Here is a 27,990-nt window from a genome sequence, read left to right as displayed (position 1 = left end):
CTTTCTTAAATCTTAAACAAATTAATTACTTCTCTAATTTTAGTTTGATGTGTTTAAATCAGACTTGAAATGTGACTTTACATGCTATCGTGACATTTGCCCATATGTTTTGTGCGCCATCTGATGGATGCAGAGATGTTTTTCACTCTAGATCCCGGTCCCATCATGCATCAGTTCCGACTCTTGCAAACCTGCGCCCGCCTTCAACTCTAGAGGCACAACATATCTTCTTTTACTTTGTAAAAGTTTTAGTTTTTTAGTGTAGTGACTTAATGCTACTTGATAATGTGTATTCCGTGGCTTTGTTTTGACCCTGTACAGTAAAATGGCATTCAGGGAATGTGTCTCTTTGAGTTAGAAGCATAGGTTAGATTAAGGTAAACGTTGCTATAGCTACACTTTTGTGTAGTGTGTATTTACATAATGCTGCCTTGAGCGCGTGTGAGACGTTTTTCGTAGCGTTTAATGGGACACGTGGACAGACAAAGCCCGTAGGTTATAGATATGTCGGTTGTAAGCTTACAGGTGGGTCAGTGTGGGAATCAGATCGGACACGAGCTCTTCAGTGTCATAAGCGGTGACTCAAATGGACCAAACAGAAAGAGCTACAAGCAATGCAGTGATGAGAGATTCTTTTATGAAAGCTCAGCTGGAGGTATCTTCAACACAACTCACCCTGCTAATACTTCTGTAATATATGATATCTATTATGTTCCATATGTTTATGTCTCGCAGAACTTGTGGCGCGGTCGGTGCTTGTGGATATGGAGCCCAAGGTTATCTCTCAAGCCATAGCAAAAGCTTCAAAATCTGGAAGATGGAGGTATGGAGACAGAGCACATTTCTCCCAGAAGCAGGGCTCTGGAAACAACTGGGCAAATGGGTAAGAAGATCAGCTCTAAGTTTAGGCTTTCAATGTGTTAATACTGTGTGAGTTCAACTTCAGTTTACCATTCTTCTCTGAAGGTTTTGTGTTCATGGGCCACGTCATGAAGAGGCTGTGGAGGATCTGGTGCGGATGGAGATCGAGCGATGTGATCGTCTTGCAGGGATTTTCACCATGATGAGTGTCGCTGGTGGGACCGGTTCTGGTGTGGGTACCTACATCACTCAATGTTTGAGGGACATATACCCCCAGTCCTTCATCCTAAATCAAATAACATGGCCCTATGGAGCTGGTGAGGTAATTAGCTTTAATAGTTGGTTCAATTACATTATTTTTTATTTTTTTATTTTTTGTAAGGATCAAAGACAGACATTTTTAGTTATTTTTCTTCCATGCCTGTTTTCAACAAGTAGAAAGAAAACATCCAAAGTACAGTGTTTATTTTATTGCACATTCAAGTACAGTACAGTAGCATTTACATAACAGTTACACCAAACTGTACAGTTTTATTCTGATCTATGTTCTTTTTTTGTTCATATATCATTTGCCTGATGTATATAAAATGTTATTCCTAAAAGCATGGCTAATTTTTTTCTCTCACTATGTTAAGTGATAAAAATAGATATCCCAAATCCCCCTCTTGAAAAAAAAGTAAGATAAGTGATTCAATAACTTTGAACCTGGCTTCATCCAATGTTCAGAGGTCTGTTCTAGAAATGTATGCAAATTTAATTAATGGCACATATACATATTAAGAAAACTTGCATTTAAAATTGATTAATCAACTGAAGTATGGTGATATCTGTTCAAATATTTACCCAATTCATCGATGGTGTCTTGTCCTGCCATCAAAACCATATTAAACCAACATGAATGCAAAGACTACATTTCTAAGGACTAGATTTTTCCTTTATCATTATGATGGACACTATTATTTTGCATTTCCTTATTCTTGTTTTTGTGATTTTTGTCTTTCTTTCCAGGTGATCGTGCAAAACTACAACTCTGTGCTCACGCTGTCACATCTCTACCAGCTCTCTGATGCTATTCTGGTTCACGAGAATGACACTGTGCACAAAATCTGCAGCCAGCTGATGAACATCAAACACATCTCCATCAGTGACGTTAATAAGGTGATCGCTCACCAGCTGGCCAGCGTGCTTCAGCCCGCGTATACTGCTGATTCACCCTGCCATTATAGCAGAAACCCCATAGGTACAAATGACTCACCGTTCACATCCAATTTCAGAGAATCGTCAGGCAAAAATGTCACTCCTTTAACGGTGTTTATCTGCTGTCTGCAGGGGAATTACTGAGTTCTCTGGTGTGTCACCCCGAGTACAAACTGCTCAGCTTGAGTAACATTCCTCAGATGTCCAGCACGTCTCTGGCCTATAGTGTGTTTAACTGGCCTGGCCTGCTCAAGCATTTACGTCAAATGCTCATCGCCAGCGCTAGAATGGAAGAAGGTGAGCGCTGTGATGTCACATTCATGTAATGTTAGGTTAGGAAGGATGCTATACATACGACACAGAACAAATGCTAAATGTTTCTTCATGGATTTGGATACATATTGATTTTGTGGAATTAAAATGTGTTTTTTTTTTTTCAAAGGAATTGACTGGACAGTAAGCGTCACATCAGGAGGAGAGAGCGTGACAAACAGCAGGCATAAAAGTTTTAATTCGTCACTTGCTAATCTTCTAATACTGCGGGGGAAAGACGTCTCTACTGCGGTTACAGGCAGGTAGCCCTTCAGTGTACTTCCATGCATTTTGCAGAAGAACATTGTTTTGTTTGCGCTTCAGCTCTGTGTGACTGTGCAGATGAATGTGGCTTTCCTACTGCTCCTAAAACATTCACTACTAGGCTTAGGAGATATAACCAGTTTTAAGGGAAATGATCTCCAGCTGACTAGCTGAAAACATTACTGTAGTTTTACCCATTAATAGACACGGTACTTCCTTGAAGTTGAAGTGTAGCACAGCGCTACTATAGCCATAATGAAATGATTCTTCACAATAGATACTGCTTTACAGTCAACTCTGTTAAAGAGCGACACGTGGCAATTGAGTAAAACAAACACATCTTCGCATAGCTTTTACAACATTTCAAATCCATCAGTTCTTGACCTCCGAAAAGTCAAGCTAATGTTGATTCTTGTTTTATTACGAGCTCTGCTACGTTCTCTTTTTTGCTATCAGACTCTCTTCTGTTTAACTTTTTTTTTAAACTAGTGAGGTTCGAGATTTGGGTACTCCATGTCAACCTTTCTGGCTTGTTGTGACAACTAAGGCCATGTTCACAGAACTTCACACTCGGCATCTTTTTTGAAAAGCTGCCTGTGTCTGTTTTACATTATAATCCTATGAAGTAAACCGAGCGTTTTTTTTTAAACGCCGCCACTACCGACATCTTTTCAAGTTTTAAAGGGTTAGTTCACCCAAAAAGGAAATTTATGTCATTAATGACTCACCCTAATGTCGTTCCACACCTGTAAGACCTCTGTTCATTTTCAGAACACAGTTTAAAGCTACACTGTGTGATATTTTCCCCCATCTAGCGGTGTAAAGGTATATGACAATCCAGTGAATATTAGTTTTGCGGCTACGGTGGCCTATTTAGTCAAAGATTAACATGGCTTCCAGTTCGACCTCGTTCATGACTGCCATCGAGTGTTTAAATGCGAAAAGCGAAGCTTGAATTTACGGGTATGTCCCTCTTTGGCTAATGTACTTTCAAGATGGAGGACAATGCCGGTTGCAACATGGCAACCGGCATTCGAACCCCTCACCCGTATGTATTTTCAATGGCATATTATAAACTTATGAAAATACTTTATTACTTGAAAGAAGTAAATATACATTTATGAGCACATATTTTTGAAATAAGTGTTTTTAGCTAAGTATAAAGTAAAGTTACACATTGTAGCTTTAAAGGTCCCATTCTTTGCGTGTTTTCGAAGCTTTGATTATGTTTACAGTGTGGAATATAACATGAGTTCATGTTTCGCGTGTAAAAAAAACAGTATTTTTCACACAATTTACTTATCTGTACAGCACTGTTTCCTCTGTCCTAAAAACGGCCTGATGATTTCCTTGTTCTATGAAGTCCCTCCTTCAAAAATACGTAACAAATTCAGATTAGGCCAGCGCTTCCCGCGCTGTGATTGGACAGCAGCTTAGTGCACGTTTGCACGGAAAGGTCCCGCCTCTTACCATAACGGGGAGATACGCGCACTCAATGTTATTGCCAAAAATGTCTATATTGCCTTATCAATTTGAGCCGGAATCAGACCCGGAGAATATCGAAGAGGATCGATTACAACCTGCTCAGGAAAGACTTTTGCTGGATGTTTCAGAATGGTAAGCTGTCTATTCAGTAGTTTAAACTGATCATTACAAACCCCAACAATCGATGGTGTCTGAATGAATTACTACACTTTTATATGCTAAGTTTTTCGGATTAGTTTTAATTACCACCTAACGTTAGTTAACAAAGCTAAACAGCGTTGCACTTTGTGTAATGAGTTACATAAACTGTTTACCGGACCAACTTCAATAATAAAATACACTTACCGGTTGTGCACCATAAACAACGCCTTCTCCAGACAAAGAGGGAACTGCGTCGTCTTTTAAGAATAATCTTTCTGCGAATGCGGCATTAAACTGATTGAGATTGAGGAAGCAGTCCTCAGCAAAATGTGCTGCACATAGTTTTAAATTGTGATTATAATTTTCCGGAACCGAGTTAACCATAAACTGTAGCCATTGATCTCGTACATCGTCCGTGGGAAGGCCAAACAAAGGTGATTTGACTCCGGGATGAAAATAACAACTTTTCAATGGCATGACAACAAACACACTCTACAAAAACGCTTCCTATTCTCGACCTGCGAGAGCAAAAGGACAGCGCCCCCGAATTTGCGTGTTCTTGTGGGCGGAGGGTTCGTTAACAAACGGTTTTAGTTGCGTCATTAAAGCAGGAAGTGCAGGGGTGTAGTCCAAACCGGCCGTTCGCTGTAGGCTTTGAAAGGGAACTTCTGTTAAATAAAATATCTCGCTTGGCATTGAGCTTTGAGCTTTATAATTTTACAGGTATTATTTATGCTCTAACAGCAACATTACACACTAACTAAAGTTTGAAAGATGGAATCGCAAAGAATGGGACCTTTAAGATATTTTATATCTAGTCCGACAGTGTATCTAAGTGTATGCACACTATACTGTCCATGTCCAGAAAGAGTCATTAAATAACAAATTTAATTTTTGGGTGAACTAAGCCTTTAAATAAAGTTCAACTTTTCTGAAAGAAATCGCCCTATGGCACCTTTTCGACAGCTGACCAATGACAAGCGAGTAGACCTGTCATTTCTATAACAACATAAAAAAATGGAGAAGGGGACAGTAGATGTTCTAGTGTCGGAGCACAAGGTGTTGAATGACATGAGCACAAAATTCTACCATAATATACACCATAAAGAGGCTGTGTGGGGCCTGTGGGCACAGATTGAGCAGGTTTGTTCAGATAAGCGTGTCATTTGCTACTTGTCATGAATAAAACTATCTGTTAACGTTAGCTTAACATTGACATTTGCTCAGCAACAGTTATCAATACTGTATCCAGCTGATATCTGCACCACACAATACTCTTGGATAGGCTACTGTAGTAGCTGTTGTTAAAGCAACAAAAGTTGCCCTTCGCTGCTGTTTAGAACCAAACGCTGCCAAATTTGTTTTTGTTCTTTATTTAAAAAGTGCCCATGTCAACTTTTTCTTGTCTAAAAAGACACCAAGTGTGAACACAGCCTAACCTATGCCACTCCCACACTATACACCGGAGCAAATAGTCTTTATTTACATGACGAGACACACCGGGCGAATGACATGTATGCAATTTCCCACCCTTATAATAGGCTTGCCATAGTGAATCTAAGGAAGATGGTGGTTCTCATTTTTTTTAAAGAATCTGGCACCCACCTCTAACTACCAAATAATTTCTCACACACACACAAAAAAAAATTGAGGCCAAAATTGTTCAAATTTGCCATAAGAATATTAGATTGTCATTTTTGGTTCTTTGGTTTTATAAAAAATATTATTCCATGGTTTGTCTGAATACTCGATTCTGATTGGCTCAAAAGTGTGCAAAAAACATTTAATGCACAGATAGTTCCATAATGTATTTCTCATCAGTGAAGGGGTTAAATCGCAGTTGTGACATAATTACAACCAGCCAGTTCGTTGTTGTGGAGAAACGCAGAGATAGATAAGAATCTTGCTCGCTCGCTCTTTCATTATTTCAAATAATTGCTATAATTCAACGTAATGTTACACACTACTTTATCTCTGTGTCTGATTAAAAGTGGGCAGAACGCTGAATCTAGCGTCAATTTTACCCTTCTGGTCAAATATTGGGCTGCAAACAATAACAGCTTTAAGTTGGCAATGCTGGCAAACAACCACGGTATAAGCGGGATAATCCTCAGCTAGCTGTGCATTAAATAATTTTATATGTGAGGAAGTGAGAAGTTTATTATAAGGATGTTAGTCTTGCCTACTCTTCCACTACACACTCAAAAGTATGTACTATTTCCTTGACAAAAACAGTACCGGTACATACTCTAAGGGCATAGTATAAGCAGTCGATTAGCACTTGTGAAACTGCTTGCGGATCTTTGCATTAATGATTTCAATGCACGACGTGGAGGAACAGCTAGCCGTGGCTTATCCTTATTTGTTCCCACCTCATTTTTAACTGGTCAGTTGAATGTGTCTGGCTTCCAGTTTTTTTAAGCTCTACAAAGCAGCTTGTTGATTTTGCAAACTTATATTTTAATATATTGTCTTAATTAAAAAATGTGCTGATTTGTAGCACAAATTGTTTTACCGTTCACTGCACTTTCATTCTGTTATTTCCCTATAGTGGCTAATAAATCGGAAGTCTCGCACATTCACAGAAAACAGCTTACTTCTGTGTTTAAAAATATGTGGATAGTTAACTAACATGACAAATGCTTCAATCAACAGATGGTTTTAAGGATCCTGCGTTGTATGTGCCATGGCTTAAAACAGAAAATAGTTTCAGCACATGGCACTCCCCTGTAGCCTTCAATGGGTATGAAAAGTCTGCCACTTTGGTCAGCAACAGCCAGTCCCTTTTAAAACCACTGGACAATATAGTCAGGAAGGCTTGGGACATGTTTGCCTCAAGGTGAGAAATACAGAAGCATAAATACTGGCCAAATTTCTGCAGTCTATTTAAAAAACATTCTTTTTTTCCTGTAGGGCTTATATTCATCAGTATACAAAGTTTGGAATCGCTGAGGAGGATTTTCTGGACAGTTTTACTGCTTTAGAGCAGATCATCTCCAGCTACACACACCTCTGATTTACTGATTTCATATGATATGACTTAACTGGCCTCTGGAGGATTATATTTGTTAAAATAGGGCTGTTAAATTTATCGTTTTGTGATATATTTATATATGCTTTTAATGCTCTAGCTATAAAATATCATTTATAATGTATTTGAAAATAGTTGAATGAAATAAAAGCCACGTATGAATACTAATTTTGCAGAAAGTTGAACTGGAAAAATAACAAGACTTTCAAAATGTCTTAATTTGCCCAGTGTTTTTCTCCAGCATATGAGAATGATTCAAATAGCATCTTGAGCTTCTATTGAGCTAATATTATTTATTTATTTATTTTGTCTCTGATATTTATTACCGAATATAAAATTAATGATTGTCAGGTTTAGTGTTTCTAATTTGTTTTTTATTTTGTATGTGCATGTTATACAAAATACTAATTACTGTACCAATTACAATTTTGGTTGTAATTGGTACAGTATAACAGTCTAATTACAGTACAGTAATAGAGTGCCGAAGTCATGACGTCACTTTGTAGGCCAACCCGGAAGTTAGCGGCGCATGGGTTCCCTCGATCAAAAACCTATGCATTTTCCCCATAGACTTTTGGACAATCGCAAAAAATAAGATCTGTGTTCAACAAAGAGTTATGACCCTTACACATTTTGTCTATCAAGATAATCTTTACAAGTGAATCCAAAATGTATACCGTTTGAAGCCTAAATAAAGCCGTCAGATATAAAATGCTAACGGTAGTCTATAAACGGACTACACAGCACACAGTCGCGGCTCTACGTCATCATCAAGCTTCCTCAAACTTTATTTAAAAAACACGTTAGCTCATTATGATCTGCGCTCTGTTTGAACACTTATCCACTTTTTCATGAGAAATATTGCTCATTCGCTCATGTTAGAAACTAATTGGGTTTATGCGTGCCTCTCTGAGATTTGTTTTCTCGTTTGTTAATGTTTTATTTATTCGTATATTATTTTGTTAGTTTATATAAAGCTTAATATTATTGTCTTTGTGATCATCGTGCCCGGACTAAATATATAACTATGTAAATTAACTGAAAGATACACTTCTAAGAACGTGAGGCTGAAACGCGGGATAGTTTTTTATTTTTAATAAACATTTACTTACAGAATTCAAAAGTGAATGAAACGCGGGCTGGTGAGATTTCCCGTTTGTCACGATGACGTCTAAAGTCCTGGCCAAAGGATGTAGTCCCTTTTAGCAACTTATTAGCAACCGCCGTTTTTAAGACACAATAAAGTTTAAAAAAATCACAAGCAGGTTAGAACTAGTGTGTTTTATGTCATAGATCAAAACGTGAAAATATTTAGAGGCTTTGTTAACCACAGACCTTATTTCAGGCGATTTAGCAAAAACCCATTCAAAAAACCCAGACTTTTGAGCGAGGGAACCGGAAGTGCTAAAATGCTAACTCACTTCCGCGTTTTGGCCTACAAAGTGACGTCAGAACTTCGGCACTCTATTGGTACACTTTTTTAAGGTAATGAGTAATATTAATTAACTGTGTACATACTATATAAGGTTATGGTTGGCATTAGGTTTGTTGTAGGGTTAAATGCATTTCATTTTGCATAATTTATAGTTGCTAGTACATGTAACACTGACACCATAAAATAATGTGTAACCCATAACTACATAGTATACAGTTATTTTAATATACTTACTATAGGGTTAGGTTTTGGTTGAGGGTTAGTTGCATGTAATTATGAATAATTTACTTTTATTACTATGGTTAGTACATGTAAATAGACACCCTATTTTTTGTTTTACCTGTTGTTTTTGGTATTCATCTGATATTTATGATTACATGTTTAATTGATTATACATTGCAATTCAGAGAGATTTGTTAATACAATAATGTACCAAAACGGTTCCAGTAATGAGAGAGAGACCTGGAGGTCCAGAGTTGCTGCCGTCTTTGGATTCACCTCGATATGCGGCTCCCCCAGTAGCCTACAGGCCAGAGCCAGTGAAATACATTTCCGACATGCTTCGATCTAGCGGTCACTTGATTCGTGGTGCCAAATAACTGCTGTCAATCACTTTCAATGCAGGAGAGCACTTTCCCAAGTGCGGCGTCCCAACTGGTCTAACGTTACTTATACTCTAAAAGTACTTATAGGCCTGTTTTTGTGAAGAAAAGGTACATAGGCCTCTTTTTGCGTGTTTAGCGAAGATTAAGCAAGTCGTGCTAATATTAAACTCCTCACTTGCTAATATAACTAATAATCTTCAGAAAAACCTATTTTCATTTTTGTTGTCTTTTGAATAATAACGAGAAGCTAGTTTTTGTCTTCGATGTAAAGCCAAGCGGTCTTCCCGCCAAGAATAGGTTGCAGGGGTCACGATTAGTTAAGTGCTTTTTTAATCAGTGGGGGGAAACACATGAGGACAAAAATGCTTTTTATTGGAATTTGACATGTAAAATATATTAATTTATAGCAGCAAACTAACAAACTGAAAACATTTTCTGTAAAATGTCTTTACATATTTCTCCTAAATAGCTAAATGCAATGAGAAAAAGTAGATATTCATCATACAACTGCGCAGTTATGGTTGGTTTTAAAATAAAAAGCTAAATCTTCGTTGTAAGCTACTTAAACATAGTCTCATCTATCTGCCTCCACAACATGCTCCTCAGACCCATATTCATCAATGAGTAAATATTGTTCAGTTGGACATTTCACAAAATGGCACAAAATTCAGCCCTGAAAACGTGGATGGTGATCAAGCCCAACATTTCAGGCAGCCTATTAGACTGCTGTTGCCATATGACTTACAGCCAACACCAGTCTGATAAGCTACCTGACAGAATGGGACACTTGTGGCTGTATGAGCACAACATACTGGAACATGCTACATCTGAAAGTTTATCCAAGTGAGTACATATGCTGAGAGAGAGAGAGAGAGAGAGAGAACAACAGACAGAATGACAGTTATAAAGACAGAACGACAGACAAATAGACAGATGAAAAGAACACAAGACAGACAGATAAAACGAGACGAATAGAACTGAAGACAGAGAACAATAGACAGATAAAAAGAACACAGACGAATCGAACACAAGACAGACCAAACAACAGATGAAAAGATTGGAAGACAAACAGAATGACAGATGAATAAAACAAGACATAAAACAGACAGAACGAATGACAGATAAATAGAATGAAAGACAGATGAATAAAACGAAAGACAGGCACAGATTTTTTCCTTACAAAGCAGACACAGACAGACAGACAGACAGACAGACAGACAGACAGACAGACAGACAGACAGACAGACAGACAGATAGATAGATAGATAGATAGATAGATAGATAGATAGATAGATAGATAGATAGATAGATAGATAGATAGATGCCTTTCACATACCTTTTTTGGGCTGCATCCTATAACTTGTCATCCGTTGGTTAGATTTTTTTTTTCATCGTTTTTTTGGGGAGGGTAATTCACAGATGAATGTAAAAGGCACATGTAACACAGCAGATGTATTAATCAATTTAATGTTACTTCTGAGAGAAATTATAGTTAGCCACACAAATATTTCAGCCCAAAATAAGAGGAGGAAAGGACGGAGCAACTTATGGTTTTAGTTCAAATGTCAAAGGTTGAAATGCACAAACAAATGCAAATATCACATCTTCAGTTTCTTGGGTTAAAAGTTACATCCACTAGTGTGTGACATTTTGGTTTAAGATCTCCGGAGAATAAACATTATGTGCGTATAGTCAAAACATTATTTACAAGATGTGCAAACTATTTAGAAACCACGATGATCTGAGTTGATATTGCTATCCTCTTCATACAGTTAAAGAAATACAAAATGACATCAATATTGATTAAAAAAAACTATCCCTGAAAATTCCAATCACATCACCTCGCGAAACAGACCCTGCCCATCCATACCTGTATGTTAGAAATTAAATAAGTCAATCTATTGATTAAGAACTGTATTCACTTCAATGGAAGCATGACCTCCAAATGTTGCATAAGGCATTGCAACAAATATGACTCCACACAGCCTGTTAGCTAGACTGCCTTGGTTCGGTAAAGACAAAAATCTCAATGTTAAATCTGATTTTAAATAGTTGAGCACACTACAGACAAATGAAGAGGGACTTCACGTAACTAAAGGGATCTGAATGACCGTTAACATACAGAAGCGCACAGAAATCAGTGCTCATGTAGCAGTTTTAGCTTAAATATTTCGTAGGTTCCGAAACAGGAGCGTGAGATGTTTTTCTGTGAGTCCGTCATTTTGTTTTCTCCTCCAAGTACTTCTTCTGCTGGAGACGCTTGCCGTAGCTCTGTGCCATGGAGTTAATGATGGACAGAATAAAATAGCACACCATGACCAGCACCACTTTCTCAAATACCCACGAGAGCCAGCTTTCACCCTGCATGGGAAAGGGAGGGAGGAAGAAAAAAAAACGTATATAAAAATAGAATATTTAAATGTTTAGATTTTCTGTGCTTCTAGTCCATGTTAAACCTATATAAAAAATAAAATAAAATAAAGTGTAAATAAATTTTATATTAATTTATAAAAATGACATTTTATATTAAATAAATAATTTTAATTAGTCTAAATTAATGAAGATTGAGGCCAAACTAAAATTCTTAAAACATTATTTGCCTTTAGTCTATATTAAAACTATATATTAAAAATAAAATAAAAATTGAAAAAATATGTAATACGAGACGGCTCTCACTTTGAATAGAAAAAATGTATGCATCTATGTGTGTATGTCTGTATGTCTCTCTCTCTCTCTCTCTCTCTCTCTCTCTCTCTCTCTCTCTCTCTCTCTCTCTCTCTCTCTCTCTCTCTCTCTCTCTCTCTATATATTTTTTTTTTTTTGGCCTCAATCTCTTTTTTTTTTTTCTAGTCTGTTAAAATAAAAATATATATAAATAAGTTTATATTTTATATTTTTTGTATATATATATATATATTTTTTTTTTTTACTTTATTTTAACATTAACTAAAAATCACAGAAGTATTTTCTTGATTTAAAAAAATATATAAACAAATAAAAATAAATAATTGATTGACTTTTACCGCTGATGTTCCTTCGCTGGCTGGATTATGAAGCTTGGCTCTCTGGGCTTCCAAGTACTCTCTAAAAGGCTTCTGAAGAGATGCTCCAACTCCAGGGATAATACTGTCCAAAAAAATTAAGATATGATTAGCAAATTCTTACCGAAAGCGAAAGCAGCCAGAGGTCCACTAGATCTCCCAAAGCGCACACCAGCTTTCCTTCAGCGAAGCCTCCAGAACAATGAGGTATGAGATCTCTAAACCCTCACTTATAGCAGAAAGGCTTCTGTACGAACTGCTCTAAACCAATTAATGAGGAAGTGACTCAATGTCGTGTCATCACTGCAATGTAGGAAGAACCACCCAGTTTTGGGTGGGTGTGAATGTCAGTGAAACTGAAAAATCATGTAGGATCAATTAGAATATTTCTGCACCGCACATCTTTGCAGTTCAAGGTACAATTATCATGACTTTATTTCATCAAAAAGCAAAGAAATACTACTGAAAGGAACCACAACACAAATTCTGCACGTTACTGTCTCAGTCACATGACCTCACCACAAACAGGCTGATGATTAAGAACCTCAAGTTTGAGCCCAGATCATGTGATGAAACATGCTGACCACATTCTTAGATCGTACGTATGAAGTGCTTTCGATGTGGCTTAATTATAAAGCCACAATTGTGCCTTATTCAAAGATGAACAGTAATTTCATTTGTACTTTTGAGTGTCGTTCAAAATTCCAACATGGAGACCACATCTCTACTTTTGAGTCACTGCTACATAATCTAAACTCTATCTGTGCACAGACATCACCATAAATGGTGAAGATTTCCTCAGGCTTACTAATAAGTGGCCTCAGTGTGTGGTACAAACAGTGTTAAGGCCAATCACATGGTCACATTCAAATAAAATATTTTGTTGTATGATTATCTGAACATGCTATATATATATAAAAACTTGAATGTAGATATATTTCATAGAAAAAGAAACATTTTGAACAAAAAGCTGAGAAAAATATTGGTTTTGTCAAAAGATCAAATCAGATTCAGAATGTTAATCAAAGTGCCTTTTTGTAGATCGAGTTCATCAACACACCCAAAGCAATTGCAGTCCTATATTGGGCCTACCTCTTCCTGGGTCGACATGTCATACTATAACATTAGGCAGTTTTGAATGTGCTCAAGCAATGCTTCTAATCGCTTGTTTTTCCATATTCTTCGCCTGTGTTTTGATCTGGAGATTCAGTACCATTTCAGAAGAGGCGTAATATCCCCCCTACTGTATAACAGTGAAAACACAGATTGCCAAAAATGTGTCAATGGTAGGGAAACGTTGTCATAAATTAAGTAAAATTTTTACATAATTTAGGTGTTTTACATAATTTAGGTGTTTTACAGACAGGTGTTTGCTTGAAGCTACACTGCGCAGACCAATCGGTGTATGACAAAGTACCGCTAGAACATTTGGAAAGCATATACACCTAATGGCAGGGAAATAGTTAAGCAATTCTTCCTCCCCCAACCCTTCCGGCCCAGCCCTTAATAACTTACTTTTGAGCATGTAGTTAAATGTCAAAAATGTCAGAATAGAAGGAAAAAAACCTTAATGGTCTTAAAATATGATAAATTTAGGGCCATTTGTTCAAAAATTTTAATCTGGGATTAGAATGATCTGGATTTGGAAATCCTATGTTTTGCTATCCAGGATCAGGTAATCCATTTTACTTTTGTGCCGGTTTTCCAAAGCAAAATTGGACTATCACCCTGATCCAGGTACACACCTTTTCAGATTACCAAATCTAGATTACTTGTGCTCTATTTCAATGCTTGTGTGTTCTCTCAGAAAAGTTTCACGTAGTTTTCACCTGAGAAACCTTGCATTCGCAAAAAAAAAAAAAAAAAGAACCTTTGACTGGTTAATTTCTTATAGTTGATAAAAAGTAAAGAGTCTTATAAATGATAAAATTATATAATTTTTTGTTTGATATTTACAGCTGTTTGGGGATTAGTTTATGGCACCAAAATCTTTTTTTTTTTTACTACCAACCTACCAAAAGGTTTAATAAGTAGCATAATAATGTCTACTTCTTATTTAATACTTTAAAGCAGCAGTCCGTAACTTTTTGTACTCTAGTGGTTAATAAACAGAACTGCATGCATCTTGCAGAAGAACATTGCAGCCGGAGCTACTTCTCTCTGTTTATGTCTATGGCGGATCACGCAGGGACTGTGCTCCTCCGCAGCGGTACCTACTAGTCTGGCCTGAAATAGTCCCAATATAAAGACTTATTATAAGTGTATCAATGATTTGGTAAGACAAAAACACGGTTTGGAAAATGGATTCATGTTGTACATTCTCATTATATCATTTTTGTAAATATTGAACACAAAAAAAGTTACGGTACAGCAGCTTTAACTATTCAAGATCAAAATACAATTAAAAAGTGTGTGTTACACAATATAAATGTTGTATTTTTTTTAACCAATTTTTTTTTACAAATTTATTAATTTTTTTGTTTCTGAAATCCACCCTTTTGCTGGAATCAGTATAATCCATTTTTTTTTCTTTTTTTTTTGGATCAAAGGTATCCTGATCTTACTTTTGAACAACACAATCTGATGATTTGATCCAGATCAAAACCAAGACTGGATTTTGTGATCTAATCTGATTTCAGAATCTGATTTTATGTTATGAACAACCCATTTTCAAGATTTGATCCAATCTGAAAGCCGAAATCCTATCAGATTACTTTTGAACAACTGGCCTTAAAAGATAAAGCAAAATATCTTTTTTCTAACTGATTTTGGAATGAAATGTGATCTGGACATATTTAGTCATTCAAATGTCCTATATAGCAGTGTAGAGGAACAGAAACCATATGCGATTCTTTAGATGATTCAGACTAAACAATGGTAAGCATCTGACTGTGCGAGAGGGATTTGCATGCAAGCATTAAAATGAGCTGCCCACAGTTCATCAAAGAGTTCAATAAACTCTGCTAGATCCTTTTTTTGTTTCCTCTTGGGGATTTATACGTTACAATGACATTTGTTTCTTACTGGCGAAGAAATGTATACAATCACTTCATCTATGCACTACTGTTCAAAAGTTAAGGTTTGGTAAGATTTTTTGAAAACATATGCAACAAGCCTATACTTATTTGATCAAAGTAATACAGTAAAAAACATAATATTGAAAATTGTATTACTTTAATATATTTTAAAATGTAATTTATTCCTATGATGGCCAAGCTGAATTTTCAGCACCATTACTCCAGTATTCAGTGTCACATGATCCTTCAGGAAATCATTCTAATATGATTTTCTGCTGTGATTATTATCAATGTTGAAAACAGTTGTGCTGCTATATATTTTATTATATTTAATGTATTGTAGTGGAATATTTTAGTGGAAACTGATTACTATTTAAAAAAAAGTTCTTCAAAGAATCATGAAAAAAGACATTTATAGTATTACAAAAAATGTCACATGAATCCTTAATGAATTAAAGTATTCTTTTAAGAAAAAAATATTACTGACACCAAAACTTTTGAAGAGTAATGTATATTGTATATAATAACTTCACTCGTATTCTTAATTCATGTGCAAAAAAATGTAAATAATTAATAATACATTTATTCTTGCATGTAATTTTGAATTGGCACTTATCAAGCGGAATATGAACAAAACCATCTTCGCATGACTACTATAATTTCATGTGTTTCTGATTGATGTAGGTCTTGTTTATTCGCTATAATGTTTACACAGAGTGTCCATATTCACCTCACGGTGGTGTCATTACTCACCCGATCAGAGAGACCATCTGCTCCACTATGTGCTTGCTGAATGTTATGATAACAAATAGTTTCTGTGGAGAAACAAAAAGTTCATTGTCAGACAGTGAATCAATGTTCCTCAAGACGGCGAGGGCAGCAGATTGATTTTGTGGGGGGGCAGATAGCATCTTAAGGAGACGTGACACCCGGTGAGATCACTGACTCGCTCACGCTCATGATTTGATCATTTGGATGACAGGAGAAGCTCTATAGACATCAGATACACCGCTGTCTAGAATTTTCTGAGTCAGCGTTCAAAACTCAAGAGGCACATGCAAAGGTCTGTCTTTGATGATCTAATTGCACCGAGCAACTGAAAAAATACTTTGAGAATTATGGGAATCGATTTCTTTAGGAATGACACACTAAAAAGTGTTTAAAAAATGTTTAACATTACTCTCTTATACCTGAATGTGCATCTTAATAACAGCCTTTCCAATGAGAGTTGCTCCAAAGAAGGTCCAAAATGGAATCAGGAAATGACCACAGGTGATTCCAGCCAGGTCAAACAAGGGATTTGGGATCTGAGAAACAGATATGCGTAAGTATTGGTAAGCACCAAAAGACAATACCCTGACAAATGCATTTTAAAACCCAGAACTATTCTTACATAAAACCCGGTGTACATTGAACCAACTATATAAAACATTAAATAAATAAAGCTTCTGTAAACCAAGGGCGTGTTTGGTTTGATACGTGACCCGAGTTAGCGGGGGAACGGTCCCTCATGAGATTTATATGTTTGTTTATTTTTGCTAAATGGTCTTTTGTGGTTGTTAACACTATATTGCCAAAAGTATTGGGACACCCCTCCAAATCATTGCATTCCAATCACTTCCAGGGCCACAGGTCCATAAAATCAAGCACCTAGGCTCTCAGGAGCTCAGTCAATTCAAGTGTGGCACCATGATAGGTTGCCCCCTGTCACTGTGCAATAAGTCAGCCACAAAGTGGTAGGCCACGTAAAAATAAAAATAAATCTCAGTGGGGTCAGCGCATGCTGAGGCACAGTGGCATAACTTTCTGTCAATAGCTAGACCTCCAAACTTTGTGTAGCCTTCAGATTAGGTCAAGAACAGTGTGTAGAGAGCTTCATGGAATGGGTTTCCATGGCTGAGCAGCTGCATCCAAGCCTTACATCAAGTGCAATGCAAGTGGTTTAAGGCACAACATCACTGGACTGTATAGCAGTGGAGGCGTTATCTCTGGACGGACTATTAAAGGGGTACTTCAGTGCTGGGAAGATGAATTTGTATTTAAACTGGGTCATCAATGTAGTAGAAATGTGATTTATTATTATAGAATTATAGGATTATATTATAGGATTTAGAATTATTTTTGAATTTGGTGCCTTCTAGATTGAGAAAAGACAGAAAATGTATTTGTCTCATGGGGATGAAAGACTACATTTCCCAGAATGCTTCGCTGCCCTGTGAGGCCATTCCCAAAGCCACCAACTTGATTATTGTGAGTTGGAGAAGACACTACAATTACAAACTGAACATGTCTGTTCAATATAATGAGTGAGTCACCGCGTGAGTGTCACAGCACTGAGCACTGACTGCAGAAGTCAGATAAATGAGCTCTCATGATGAGAGCTGAGGTAATCGCGACTACACTTGCGGGATACATTCACAACGCGAGTTCAGTCTGGCGCCTTTCAGTTCATGCCTTTGCAAGCTTAACTTTCATAGAAATTAATTTGAGAAGTTAAAAGACTTAAATTGCTCACCATAGCTCCGTTTAAATGAGTACCTGTGAGCTGAGCTGTGAGTGTGATCTCCATCCCCCATGTGCGGGTTCAAAACATGCGGAAATGGCTCCCTCTGCTGGCTGTAGTCTTTAGCCTTTGGCCAAACATTCCTCCTATGATGCAAATATCGTCAATTTGCGTCATGGGAGGAATTTTTCCAGAAATAAAATGCATAAATATTTTGTCTCAGGGGGATATGAGGGGGGAAAGCACAATCATTTGAATATACTCCAGGATTTCTACTGATACAAAGCCATACTATGCTAATCGCTGAAGTAACCCTTTAAAGTCCCTCCAGAGAACCTGTTAGGGACCTCACAAATGCACTTCTAAAATTCCCATAAACACACTCCTAAACCTTTGGAAAGCCTTCGCAAAAGAGTTAAAGCTATTTTAGCTGCAAAGGGTGGACAAACTCCATATTAAACCCAACGGATTAAAAATGGGATGTCAATAAAGTTCATGTGCAGATAAAGGCAGGCGTCCCAAAAGGCGTTTGGCAATATAGTGTTACTGGAAAAGAGTAAAAGTCTAGTTTACCATTTCTATTTTATATTGTAAATATTAAATATATTATTTAAGTGCCTGGAACCTTGTCAGTTTGACAATGTTCAAATTCAAAGAGCCATGGTAAGTCCAACATTTACTTAACATTTTCTTATATTGAAATAGTTTATTTCCTACTTCTTAACAGTTCATCTTAGTGATTCTGTCATCTCATCCAACTTCCTAACATCAGTCATCATTAGTACAGAACACACTGTAAACATGGGGAAAACTGATTGTTTGGTCAACAATTCAAGAAGGTCGTCTTTAAAGCACTTGATTTAACTTTTGATAAAGTTCTTGTTTAACTGTCGCATTTGTTCCATTAAGTCTATAATTACTGTAAGACCACTGATAGTGAGTCATTACCATGCTTAGGCCAATGTGGATATATATGGTAGATGTCATGGTGTCATGATAAGAGCAATACAGGCAAATTGTATCACACTTTTGGAGCGTGCACAGTATATGGTGATTAGCGCACCACTTGTGTAAATAAACCGGGCTTCAGTCATTTTGAGCTGATAATTGTGCCGTTTATAAAAGCTCTAAACACTCCATTAGGGTCTGTATAATTTATTTTATAATTCTACATGTTTCCATTAACCATTGTGTATATAAGGGGTTGTACTTGCTAGTTTTGATAATTTGGGGTGTTACCTCCCCCCACCCCCCAAAAAAACTATGCCCCTGCTGTGTGTGAACCATTTAAATTCTGCAATTACAAAACAAGCAATGATAAAGGCATTAAGTACAGGAAAAGAGGGGAGGGGGGGGAGAAAACTTACAGAGGCACAAGCTAGAATTCCAAAAAATCCCACTTTCTGCACCATGTTTTGCACTGCAAGCTTGGCTCTTGATGCAAAGTCCTGTAAGAAATTTGACAATTTATAAATGTTGACTTGACATGGAAAACTGATCTCAAGTTTGCAAGGACTGTTTTAGGACAATTTGTACAAATTTTCAGTTATATACACACTGTAAAATAGATTTTATATTGTTTAAAAAATGTGTTTATATAAAAATAAAATAATATAAATGATTAAAAACATTAAATAATACATTCACTAATTTACAAAAAATAGATAGATCATTTTAGTAGAACAATTTCTGGAATCAGCTTTCAGTTAGGCTATAATATTTTAAGAAAACATTTTCAACATTATTCCTAAAATAAATGACTGCTAAAACTATGACTGCTAAAACTATGCAAAAAAAACTGCTATCAAAAAAGGTGGCATTAATAACCAGAGCTTGAGGTCAACACAACATTATTAAAAATGACCAATTAAAAGTCTTGTGAAGGTTCAGACCATGTGGGGTCCCACTTAGACACTAAGAGGCCGTGATTAAAGGGAAGCTCTGACTCTGAGTCACCCGTTGCTCAAAGGGTTTACTGGAAGTCAGGGGAGAGCCCTTCCAAGAAATCATGTGACCCGCATAAGTGAACCACAATAGTGGGGACTCATGGGAATAGGATACAGGGACCCCTCCCACCAACAGGATACAGAGTCTGCTGCACCGTGGGGGGCATCACTGTCAGCTTCATAAAGGCATGACCACTAGAAGGAAATAGTTCAGCTTTGAACATCTACTGGAGATCCTGATGATTAAAATGAGCTGCTGTCTGTATGAAGGTCAACCGTTAGTGACACATGGGTCCAGGTATATGACTTGAGCTTTTGAGATGAAATCCAGACCTGTGCGCTCTGTGCCTGCTCCAACATCTCCTCAAATTCCTCATAATCCTCATCATCAGGATCGGCTCCAGACAGCCGTGCCGCCCGTGCCATGAAGTAAGGAGGCAGCTCTCCAATGGCAGTGCCCGCACCCTGCAAAATAAGTTAACATGCTTAAAATCTAGTGTGAATGACCTAAATGAGTTTCTACACTTTTTGGCTGCCATTGCAGATTGACTGAATCCCATTACAGAAGGTCAACTACCAGCAGAGTTTAGTTCGAACCTTGCTCTACTGAAACCAAACAGGTCAATTAGCCTGATCAGGTGTGTTAAAACTAAGAGCAGGACTGATCAGCTTTAGTATTTAACAGGCCAAGACCGCACTGTGAAAGCACTCACCCACATGCAGGCCTCTAGGCGAACCTTCGACATGATGGTCCACAGTGAGATGCTCTCCTGTAGGATCTCCTCCTCCGGACACACTAGCTGAGCTGGGTAGGGCGGCTCAGGGAAGTTCACTGAGCCACATTCATATGCAGCCAAGGTGACAGAAGCTATGTGTGGACCCTGGAGGAAATGATGCAATCACATGTTTACAGACTGAAATAATACTTCACATGACCATGAACGACCGTTTCTTGAAAATAAGCACTATCACGTGCACAGTTTGATGCATTTCTAAGAATAGTTCCTCACAAGTAAAATAAATGTTTGCTACCACAAATGTACATGTGGTTCAATGCAACTGCAAAAAGCTTGTGACCTCAATGTACTGCAATGGAAAAAACACAAAATCAAAATGACAATTAATTTGCTAAGTGAAAACAGGCACTGATGTCATTCCTTCCCACAGTCAGTCCGTGGGAGAATATATGTGGGAGAGGAGACTGGTCAATATACCATGTCTAGCATTTTTAACCTTTAATTAACCTTCCTTAACTTAAGGAGGAACAAATGACTCCATCAAAATCAACCATAATCCAATAGGAAATACTATACAGATGCAACAAATGACACAGAAACCTTTATTGTCACATCAAACGTTGTTTTATAATGAATAGAAATGCAAGACCTGAACTAAAAAGCTTGTTAAACCTAAACCCAGTCTAAATATTAATGTTGGTCTTGGGTTACTCTGCTGACTGTTGGGATCTTTACAGTCAGAGGTGATGTCAGCCAGTCAGGACCACCATCGGTTTACATTCAGAGGAATGAGCTCATGACAGTGTCGCGGCAAAGAGCCTGATATGCCAACTGCTTTATCTGGTTACTCAGTGCAATTGAGTTTATTTCCCAGGCACTGAAACCTGACACAGACCACTTCCCAAACTCAATCATTAGATGCATGCAGATGAGTAGTTCTGTTTTTTTTTTTAATCGATTCCTTATATTAAGAGTTTTTTCTACATTATTTTAAAAAGGGTTTTGCTTAAAAAAACAAAAATCTATTTAAAAAAAAAAAGACCTTTGATCAAAGAATCCTGAAAAATGTATAATGGTTAATGGTAAACCTGTATGAGTTTCTTATGTTAAACACAAAATAGGATATTTTAAACAATGTTGATAAGCAGAAAATGTACGGTAGCCAATGACTTCCATAATAGGAAGAAAATACTAAGGAAATCAATGGTTGCAGTTAAATATAGTTATATAAAATATATATAATTCCAGAACAGTTCATTACTTTTGTTTCGACAGCCCTTTTACTAGAATGTCCTTTTAACATTTAAAAAGACAACAACAACAAAAAAATAGCTCGACATATGAAAAAATGCTCATCTTAATACAAAGGGCTGGTGTTGAAACTGTGCGTATTTGCACTTTCACATCCCGTTCTTTCACAATGCCGCCCATAGACACACAAACCGAGCACAAAGTACTAGAATTTCCCCAGTGACAAAAGAGGGGTGTGACTTCACAAACAGCCAGTGAAAGTGGACACTCCTGACCACTGTCTAGCAGTTCAATCTGAGTCAGTGGAAACTGGTGAAAGGTTCTGCTTACGAGATCTGCTGCAGAGAAGTCGCTGTCACACTATTAATAAACTTTGGAGGAACATCAAGCACAAATACTCTTCCCTTTTGACAGAGGACCTTACTGGGCCCCTGACAATTAATCTTTTAGGGGAATCCCTGATGCTACTGCATTCAAACTCAAAGGCCCAATAAAGTCAAAACTCAAATTTTATGTTTATTAGCTTGGATACACAAGTTGTGCATTTTGGCACGCATACACCAGGTATACATCAGGCATAACAATGACCACCTTCCTAATATGTTCGTTACCCTTTTGCCCTGACCAGTCAAGGCATGGACTCCACTAGACCCCTGAAGGTGTGCTGTGGTATCTGGCACCAAGATGGTAGCAGCAGATCTTTTAAGTCCTGTAAGTCACAAGGTAGGATTCAGGCTTGTTTGTTCAGCACATCCCAAAGATGCTCGATTGGATTGAGATCTGGGAAATGTGGAGGCCAATTCAACACCTCAAACTCATTGTTGGGCTCCTCAAACCATTCCTGAACCCTTTTTGCTTTGTGATAGGGCACATTATCCTGCTGAAAGACGCCACAGCCACCAGGGTATACTGTTTCCATGAAAGGGTGTACATGGTCTACAACAATTCTTAGGTAGGTGGTACATGTCAAAGTAACATCCACATGGATGGCAGGACATGAATGATTCATCAGATCTGGCCACCTTCTTCCATTGCTCCATGGTCCAGTTCTGATGCTCACGTGCCCACTATTGGCGCTTTCAGCAGTGGACAGGGGTCAGCATGGGCACCCTGACTGGTCTGCTGCTATACAGCCCCATACACAACAAACTGTGCTGCACTGTGTATTCTGACACCTTTTTATCAGAACTAGCATTTACTTCTTGAGAAGTTTGAGCTACAGTAGCTTGTCTGATTGATCAGACCACACAGGTCAGCCTTCACTCCCCACGTGCATCAATGAGCCTTGGCTGCCCATGACGCTGTCCGCGGTTCACCACTGTTCCTTCTTTGAAACACTTTTGATAGATGCTGATCACTGCAGATCGGGAACACTCCACAAGAGCTGCAGTTTTGGAGATGCTCTGACCCAGTCGTCTAGCCATCACAATTTGGTGATGGCTAGACAAACTCGCTCAAATCCTTACGCTTGCCCTTTTTTCTGCTTCTAACACATCAACTTTACAGACAAAATGTTTACTTGCTGCCAAATATATCCGACTCACTGAAGAGATAATCAGTGTTATTTACTTCACCTGCCATAATGTTATGCCTGATCGGTGTATATACAGTAAACGTTTGCTTTGTATCTACTGAAAAAAATACAAAAAAATCTTGCTCTTTAGAATTAGAAAATAAAACTAAATTTCAGTCCACTGTTTGAACTCTTACCAGGTACAGGAGGAACGTGTGCAATCCAGTGCCGAGACCAACCGAAGACAAAATACCCAGGCCTACCCAGTAGGCACACCACAGGAACTTCTTCTCCAGGTACTGTACATACTACAAACAATGGCAAACACATTACGAAATACAGAGTAAGTAAGATGCTTCAGAGTAGCTACAACTTTATTGGAGCATGTGAAAAAATCAGTTGCTAAAATTACTACCTAGCAGAATCTTAAAAAAAAAAATATTGAAAAAAAAAAAAATTGTACAAGCAACAAAATCATGACTACAGATTTGTGAGCAAAAGGTAAATACTGACCTGTTGATGTGCTCCTTCTATTGAGTAAGCCATTGAGAAAAGTGAAAAAAGGACTACGATCAAAAATACCACACCTCTTCTCTGCCAAAGCCTGTAAAAATAAATAAATAAATAAATAGAATCAATATTTTTATATTAATGATAGAATATGCATTATTAAAGGTAGATTTGAATATAAGACTGTAAATGAAAATAATAATAAAAAATTTAAAAAACGTTTGAATGATGAGAAAATAGTGATGAGTCGGTAAAATGTTTTAATGTTTTTCAAAGATGCCTCGTATGCTCATAGAGGCTGCATATATTTGATAACTACAGTAAAAAAAAAAACAGTAATATTGTAAAATATGATTACATTTTAAAATAACTGTTCTCTATTATTTTTGTATATTTTGATATGATGGCAAAGCTGGATTTTCAGCATCATTACTCCAGTCTTCAGCGTCACTTCCTTCAGAAAACATGCTCAAGAAACATTTATGATTATTATCAATGTTTAAAACAGTTGCACTGCTTAATATTTTTGTGGGAACCATGATGCATTTTTTAGGATTATTTAATAATCAGAAGGTTAAAAAAAATATTTGAAATATATAAATTATTTGTAACATTTAAAATGTCTTAACTGTCACTTTTGATCAATTTAATGCACCCTTGCTGAATAAAGTAAAAAAAAATAAAATAAAATAAAAATTATATATATATATATATATATATATATATATATATATATATATATATATATATATATATATATATATATATATATATATATATATATATATATATATATTTTTTTTTTTTTTTTTTTTAAACGTTATTCAGTTTAAAAATATATATCTATAAATATATATCTTTTGAACGGTTATGTACAGTTGCAAGAAAAAGTATGCAAACTGCTTGCAGAATCTGTGAAAATGTGAATAATTTGAACTAAATAAGAGATCAAACAAAATGCATATTTTTATTTTATTTAGTACTGTCCTGAATAAGATATTTCACATGTTTACATATAGTCCACAAGACCAAAAAATGTGCTGAATTTATTCAAATGACCCCATCAGTCAAAGTTTGTGAACCATCAATCCTTAATAATGTGATCCACGGCTGTTTTATCATTTTGTGATGGTTGTTCTTGAGTCTCTTGTTTTTCCTGAGCAGTTAAACTGACCAAAAAATCCTTCAGGTCCTGCACATTATTCAGTTTTCCAGCATCTTTTGCATATTTGAACTCTCTCCAGCGGTGACTGTCTGATTTTAAGATCCATCTTTTCACACTAAAGACAATTGACGGACTCAAACAACTATTAAAGGAGGTTCAAACATTCATTGATGCTCCTGAAGGAAACAATGCATTAAGACAGGAGGAAAAACTTTTGAACAGGAGGATGAGGATCAAATGTTTCTTATTTAGTATAAATATCAATTTTATTAATTTAGTATTGCCCTTCGGAAGCAACAGAAGATATTTGCATGTTTCCTGGAAGACAAATCAAGTACAATTTACCTTAATTTTCAAATTTACCCCCTGGCTCTTAATGCATCGTGTTTCCTTCTGGAGCATCAGTGAATATTTGAACCTTTTTTAATAGTTGTGTTTGAGTCCCTTAGTTGTCCTCAGTGTGAAAAGATGAATCTTAAAATCATACAGTGACTGCTGGAGAGGGTTCAAATAGGCAAAAGGTGCTGGAAAACTGAAGATTGTGCAAGACATGGAGGATTTTTCTGAAGATTATTGGTCAGTTAATCTGCTCAGGACAAACAAGAGACACAAGAACAACCATCACAAAACACAAAAACAGCCATGGATCATCCAGGGAACAACACAAAGTATTGAAAGTCAATAGTTCATAAATAGGGTAATTTTAACAAATTCCGATTTTTTATTCTTGTGTACTATATGTAAAAAATGTTTGTGTAAAATATCTTATTCAGGACAGTACTATATAAAACAATTTACATGCATTTTTTTATGATCTCGCTTAGTTAAAATTATTCACATTTTCAGATTCTGCAAGCGGTTCACATACTTTATCTTGTAACTGTATATTGCATTCAGTTCTTTTTTAAGCAAAGAATCTGAATGATACTTGTAAATATATCCCTATTTTTCACTTGTTGAGCATTGACAGTAATTAAGTGGCCGTTTACACAACACCGTTCAACTAAAAATGAAAAACCTCTGCGTTTTGGCCGTTCAATTACACGACAACAGCATTTTGGGGTCCTAAAACCTGACATTTTGAAAGTTACTTTCTCAGTGTAAACTACAAAGCACAAATTTGTGAAATCGCACACATGCGTATTACATGTCGAATCTATAGGTGCGTAGTGTTTATTCACAAAATGACATTACCGACTACTGGCCAGGCTGCACAATACAGCACTTATAATTGTTTTCGCAGATCCGTGTGAATGGGGAGCCTTTTGACAACATTGTCGTCTGTCTGGCTTCTGGTTACAACGTTGTGATGCAAACCTGACTTTAGTTTCACAATACAAAGTCACTACCTAAAAAGATAATGGTACAATATAAAGGTTTAATTGCTTACTTCCACGTCCATTCTTTCAGGGTAAGGAGGGTTTCTAGGAAGAAATACTGTAGTGTGATTAAAGGCCTCCTCCACAACACTAAAGAGAGACGCTCTTCCCTGTCCTGCTGCTTTCTCTCTCTCAGAGATGAATCTGTGGGTACAATCCACAGGGTTTTAATATGTGATGTAATTATTACATTTAAAAAAAAAACACGCATCTTTCATTTTGTGATTATGATTAAAGTCAAAATGAAATGAAATTAGCAACAGATCATGTGACATACATCTGAGTGTAACGGCTTACCAAATAGTAAAATTACATTAAGATTTATAACATATATACAGATGACACATAGGGTGAATTTTCACTTAAGGCAGACTTTAAGATCAATGACGAATCCATTAGTGATGATGGCAGGTCTGTTTATCTCCACGGGAGGTTTTATCTCTGGTCCTGACCCTTGATCTGCTCAGCTGAGGCTTACATGGTGGCTGCCAGCCGGTAATTGATTACATCAGCTTTCTCTCAACTTAACAAACCTGTAGAACTGCCATTCTGCTTGTCTTTAGGTCCTAGTCTTTTCTGTGGCTGTTCACATTCTGCTCCATTTGCATCCATCTCCCACTGCTGTTTACTGTTCAAACACCTGCACACACATAAAACAAACTCGGTAATGCCATCATAAATGACACCAGTGAACATATTACTCAATAAGGTCTTGGTAAGTTTGCCGAGGGCAGATAAACATCCCAAAGCAAACTTTTGAAGTGATGATGGTGGTTTGTTATTAATCTTTTGAGAAGAAATGTGATAAATACTGATGTATAAAATAATCTTTAGATCATAAACAAATTGTTACTGTCAATGGTACTGACAAATAAAGAGGAATATAAATGTATTCTAATAGCAGTATATTTATTTCGACCACAGGACTCTGATCACCTGTATAGTTTGTAATAGGACCTTTAACTAGCACTTAAGCTAACCTAACTAAGACTGAACTTCTTGGTAAAAGATTCACCAAGTGGGGTTATACTATAGAAGACTTTGAAGCTCTTGCTTGACAATTAATAATCGTCTTAAAATAACAAAATTTCGTTTTTAGATTCCTTTTACAGATTATCTTCTTTTCAAAAAGCACATGTGGGTGATGAACCGGCAAGAATTAGCTGTCTATGTTAGCTTTGAGTCCACTAACACGGTTTAGATTTTATTCCTGACTCGACAACGAGTGTATAGTGATGCTTACACACTTTTCAGGAAAAAAAATAAGAAGGTAAAAGTATCATAACAGAGGTCAGGTAAAGTGAAGGGGCACATTCATACCTGCAACCAGTCTTCCGTCCTGACAGCAGTAAGCGACAAACAACGGCCACAGGAAATGACTCATGCTCAGCTGTGGAGCAGCGCAATGTTGTTTTTCAAAATAAAAGACGTTGCTGACCATAGATATGTATACGGTGCTGACTGGCCTGTCCTACTGTCATCTATTTTTAGCCAATTTTTATCATTAACACTAAAATTATTCGAGCTTCATATTGACGTAATTTTCACCATGTTCTTATCAATAGTTTCTTTTATAATTTGTTTGAGTTAACATTGA

The 27,990-nt window shown here is 36.8% G+C and overlaps 2 protein-coding genes across 2 annotated transcripts; one reads left to right on the top strand and one right to left on the bottom strand.

Moving 5' to 3' along the window:
• The first annotated feature begins 170 nt into the window (after positions 1-170).
• tubd1 (tubulin, delta 1) lies at positions 171-7,436 on the top strand. The gene is made up of 8 exons (XM_067451838.1): positions 171-655; positions 736-883; positions 967-1,183; positions 1,870-2,101; positions 2,191-2,355; positions 2,501-2,629; positions 6,916-7,099; positions 7,174-7,436. The coding sequence occupies exons 1-8, from the start codon at positions 505-507 to the stop codon at positions 7,274-7,276; spliced, it is 1,329 nt and encodes a 442-aa protein (XP_067307939.1). The 5' UTR covers positions 171-504; the 3' UTR covers positions 7,277-7,436.
• A 3,346-nt stretch (positions 7,437-10,782) lies between these two features.
• Positions 10,783-27,816, bottom strand: vmp1 (vacuole membrane protein 1). The gene is made up of 12 exons (XM_067451128.1): positions 27,714-27,816; positions 26,927-27,033; positions 26,405-26,537; positions 23,853-23,943; positions 23,537-23,647; positions 20,552-20,719; positions 20,172-20,303; positions 19,260-19,340; positions 16,580-16,696; positions 16,143-16,204; positions 12,355-12,457; positions 10,783-11,692 (listed from the first exon to the last, which is right to left on the bottom strand). Exons 2-12 carry the CDS (start codon positions 27,003-27,005, stop codon positions 11,549-11,551), a joined length of 1,221 nt encoding a protein of 406 aa, XP_067307229.1. The 5' UTR covers positions 27,006-27,033; positions 27,714-27,816; the 3' UTR covers positions 10,783-11,548.
• Positions 27,817-27,990: the final 174 nt, after the last annotated feature.

Source organism: Pseudorasbora parva, chromosome 8 (assembly GCF_024679245.1).
Source record: "Pseudorasbora parva isolate DD20220531a chromosome 8, ASM2467924v1, whole genome shotgun sequence".
In the NCBI taxonomy this organism is placed as follows: domain Eukaryota; kingdom Metazoa; phylum Chordata; class Actinopteri; order Cypriniformes; family Gobionidae; genus Pseudorasbora; species Pseudorasbora parva.
Note: the sequence above shows the minus strand (reverse complement) of the source record. Positions and strands in the feature narration are given on the sequence as shown.

Excerpts from the sequence above, each read along its gene's own strand:
- tubd1 (XM_067451838.1), top strand. The coding sequence starts at position 505 with ATGTCGGTTGTAAGCTTACAGGTGGGTCAGTGTGGGAATCAGATCGGA. Across the intron at positions 656-735 it reads TTATGAAAGCTCAGCTGGAG|AACTTGTGGCGCGGTCGGTG; the intron begins GTATCTTCAACA and ends TATGTCTCGCAG. Across the intron at positions 2,102-2,190 it reads TTATAGCAGAAACCCCATAG|GGGAATTACTGAGTTCTCTG; the intron begins GTACAAATGACT and ends TGCTGTCTGCAG.
- vmp1 (XM_067451128.1), bottom strand. The coding sequence starts at position 27,005 with ATGGATGCAAATGGAGCAGAATGTGAACAGCCACAGAAAAGACTAGGA. Across the intron at positions 19,341-20,171 it reads AGCAGGCACAGAGCGCACAG|GACTTTGCATCAAGAGCCAA; the intron begins GTCTGGATTTCA and ends AATTTCTTACAG. Across the intron at positions 11,693-12,354 it reads CCAGCGAAGGAACATCAGCG|GGTGAAAGCTGGCTCTCGTG; the intron begins GTAAAAGTCAAT and ends TTTCCCATGCAG.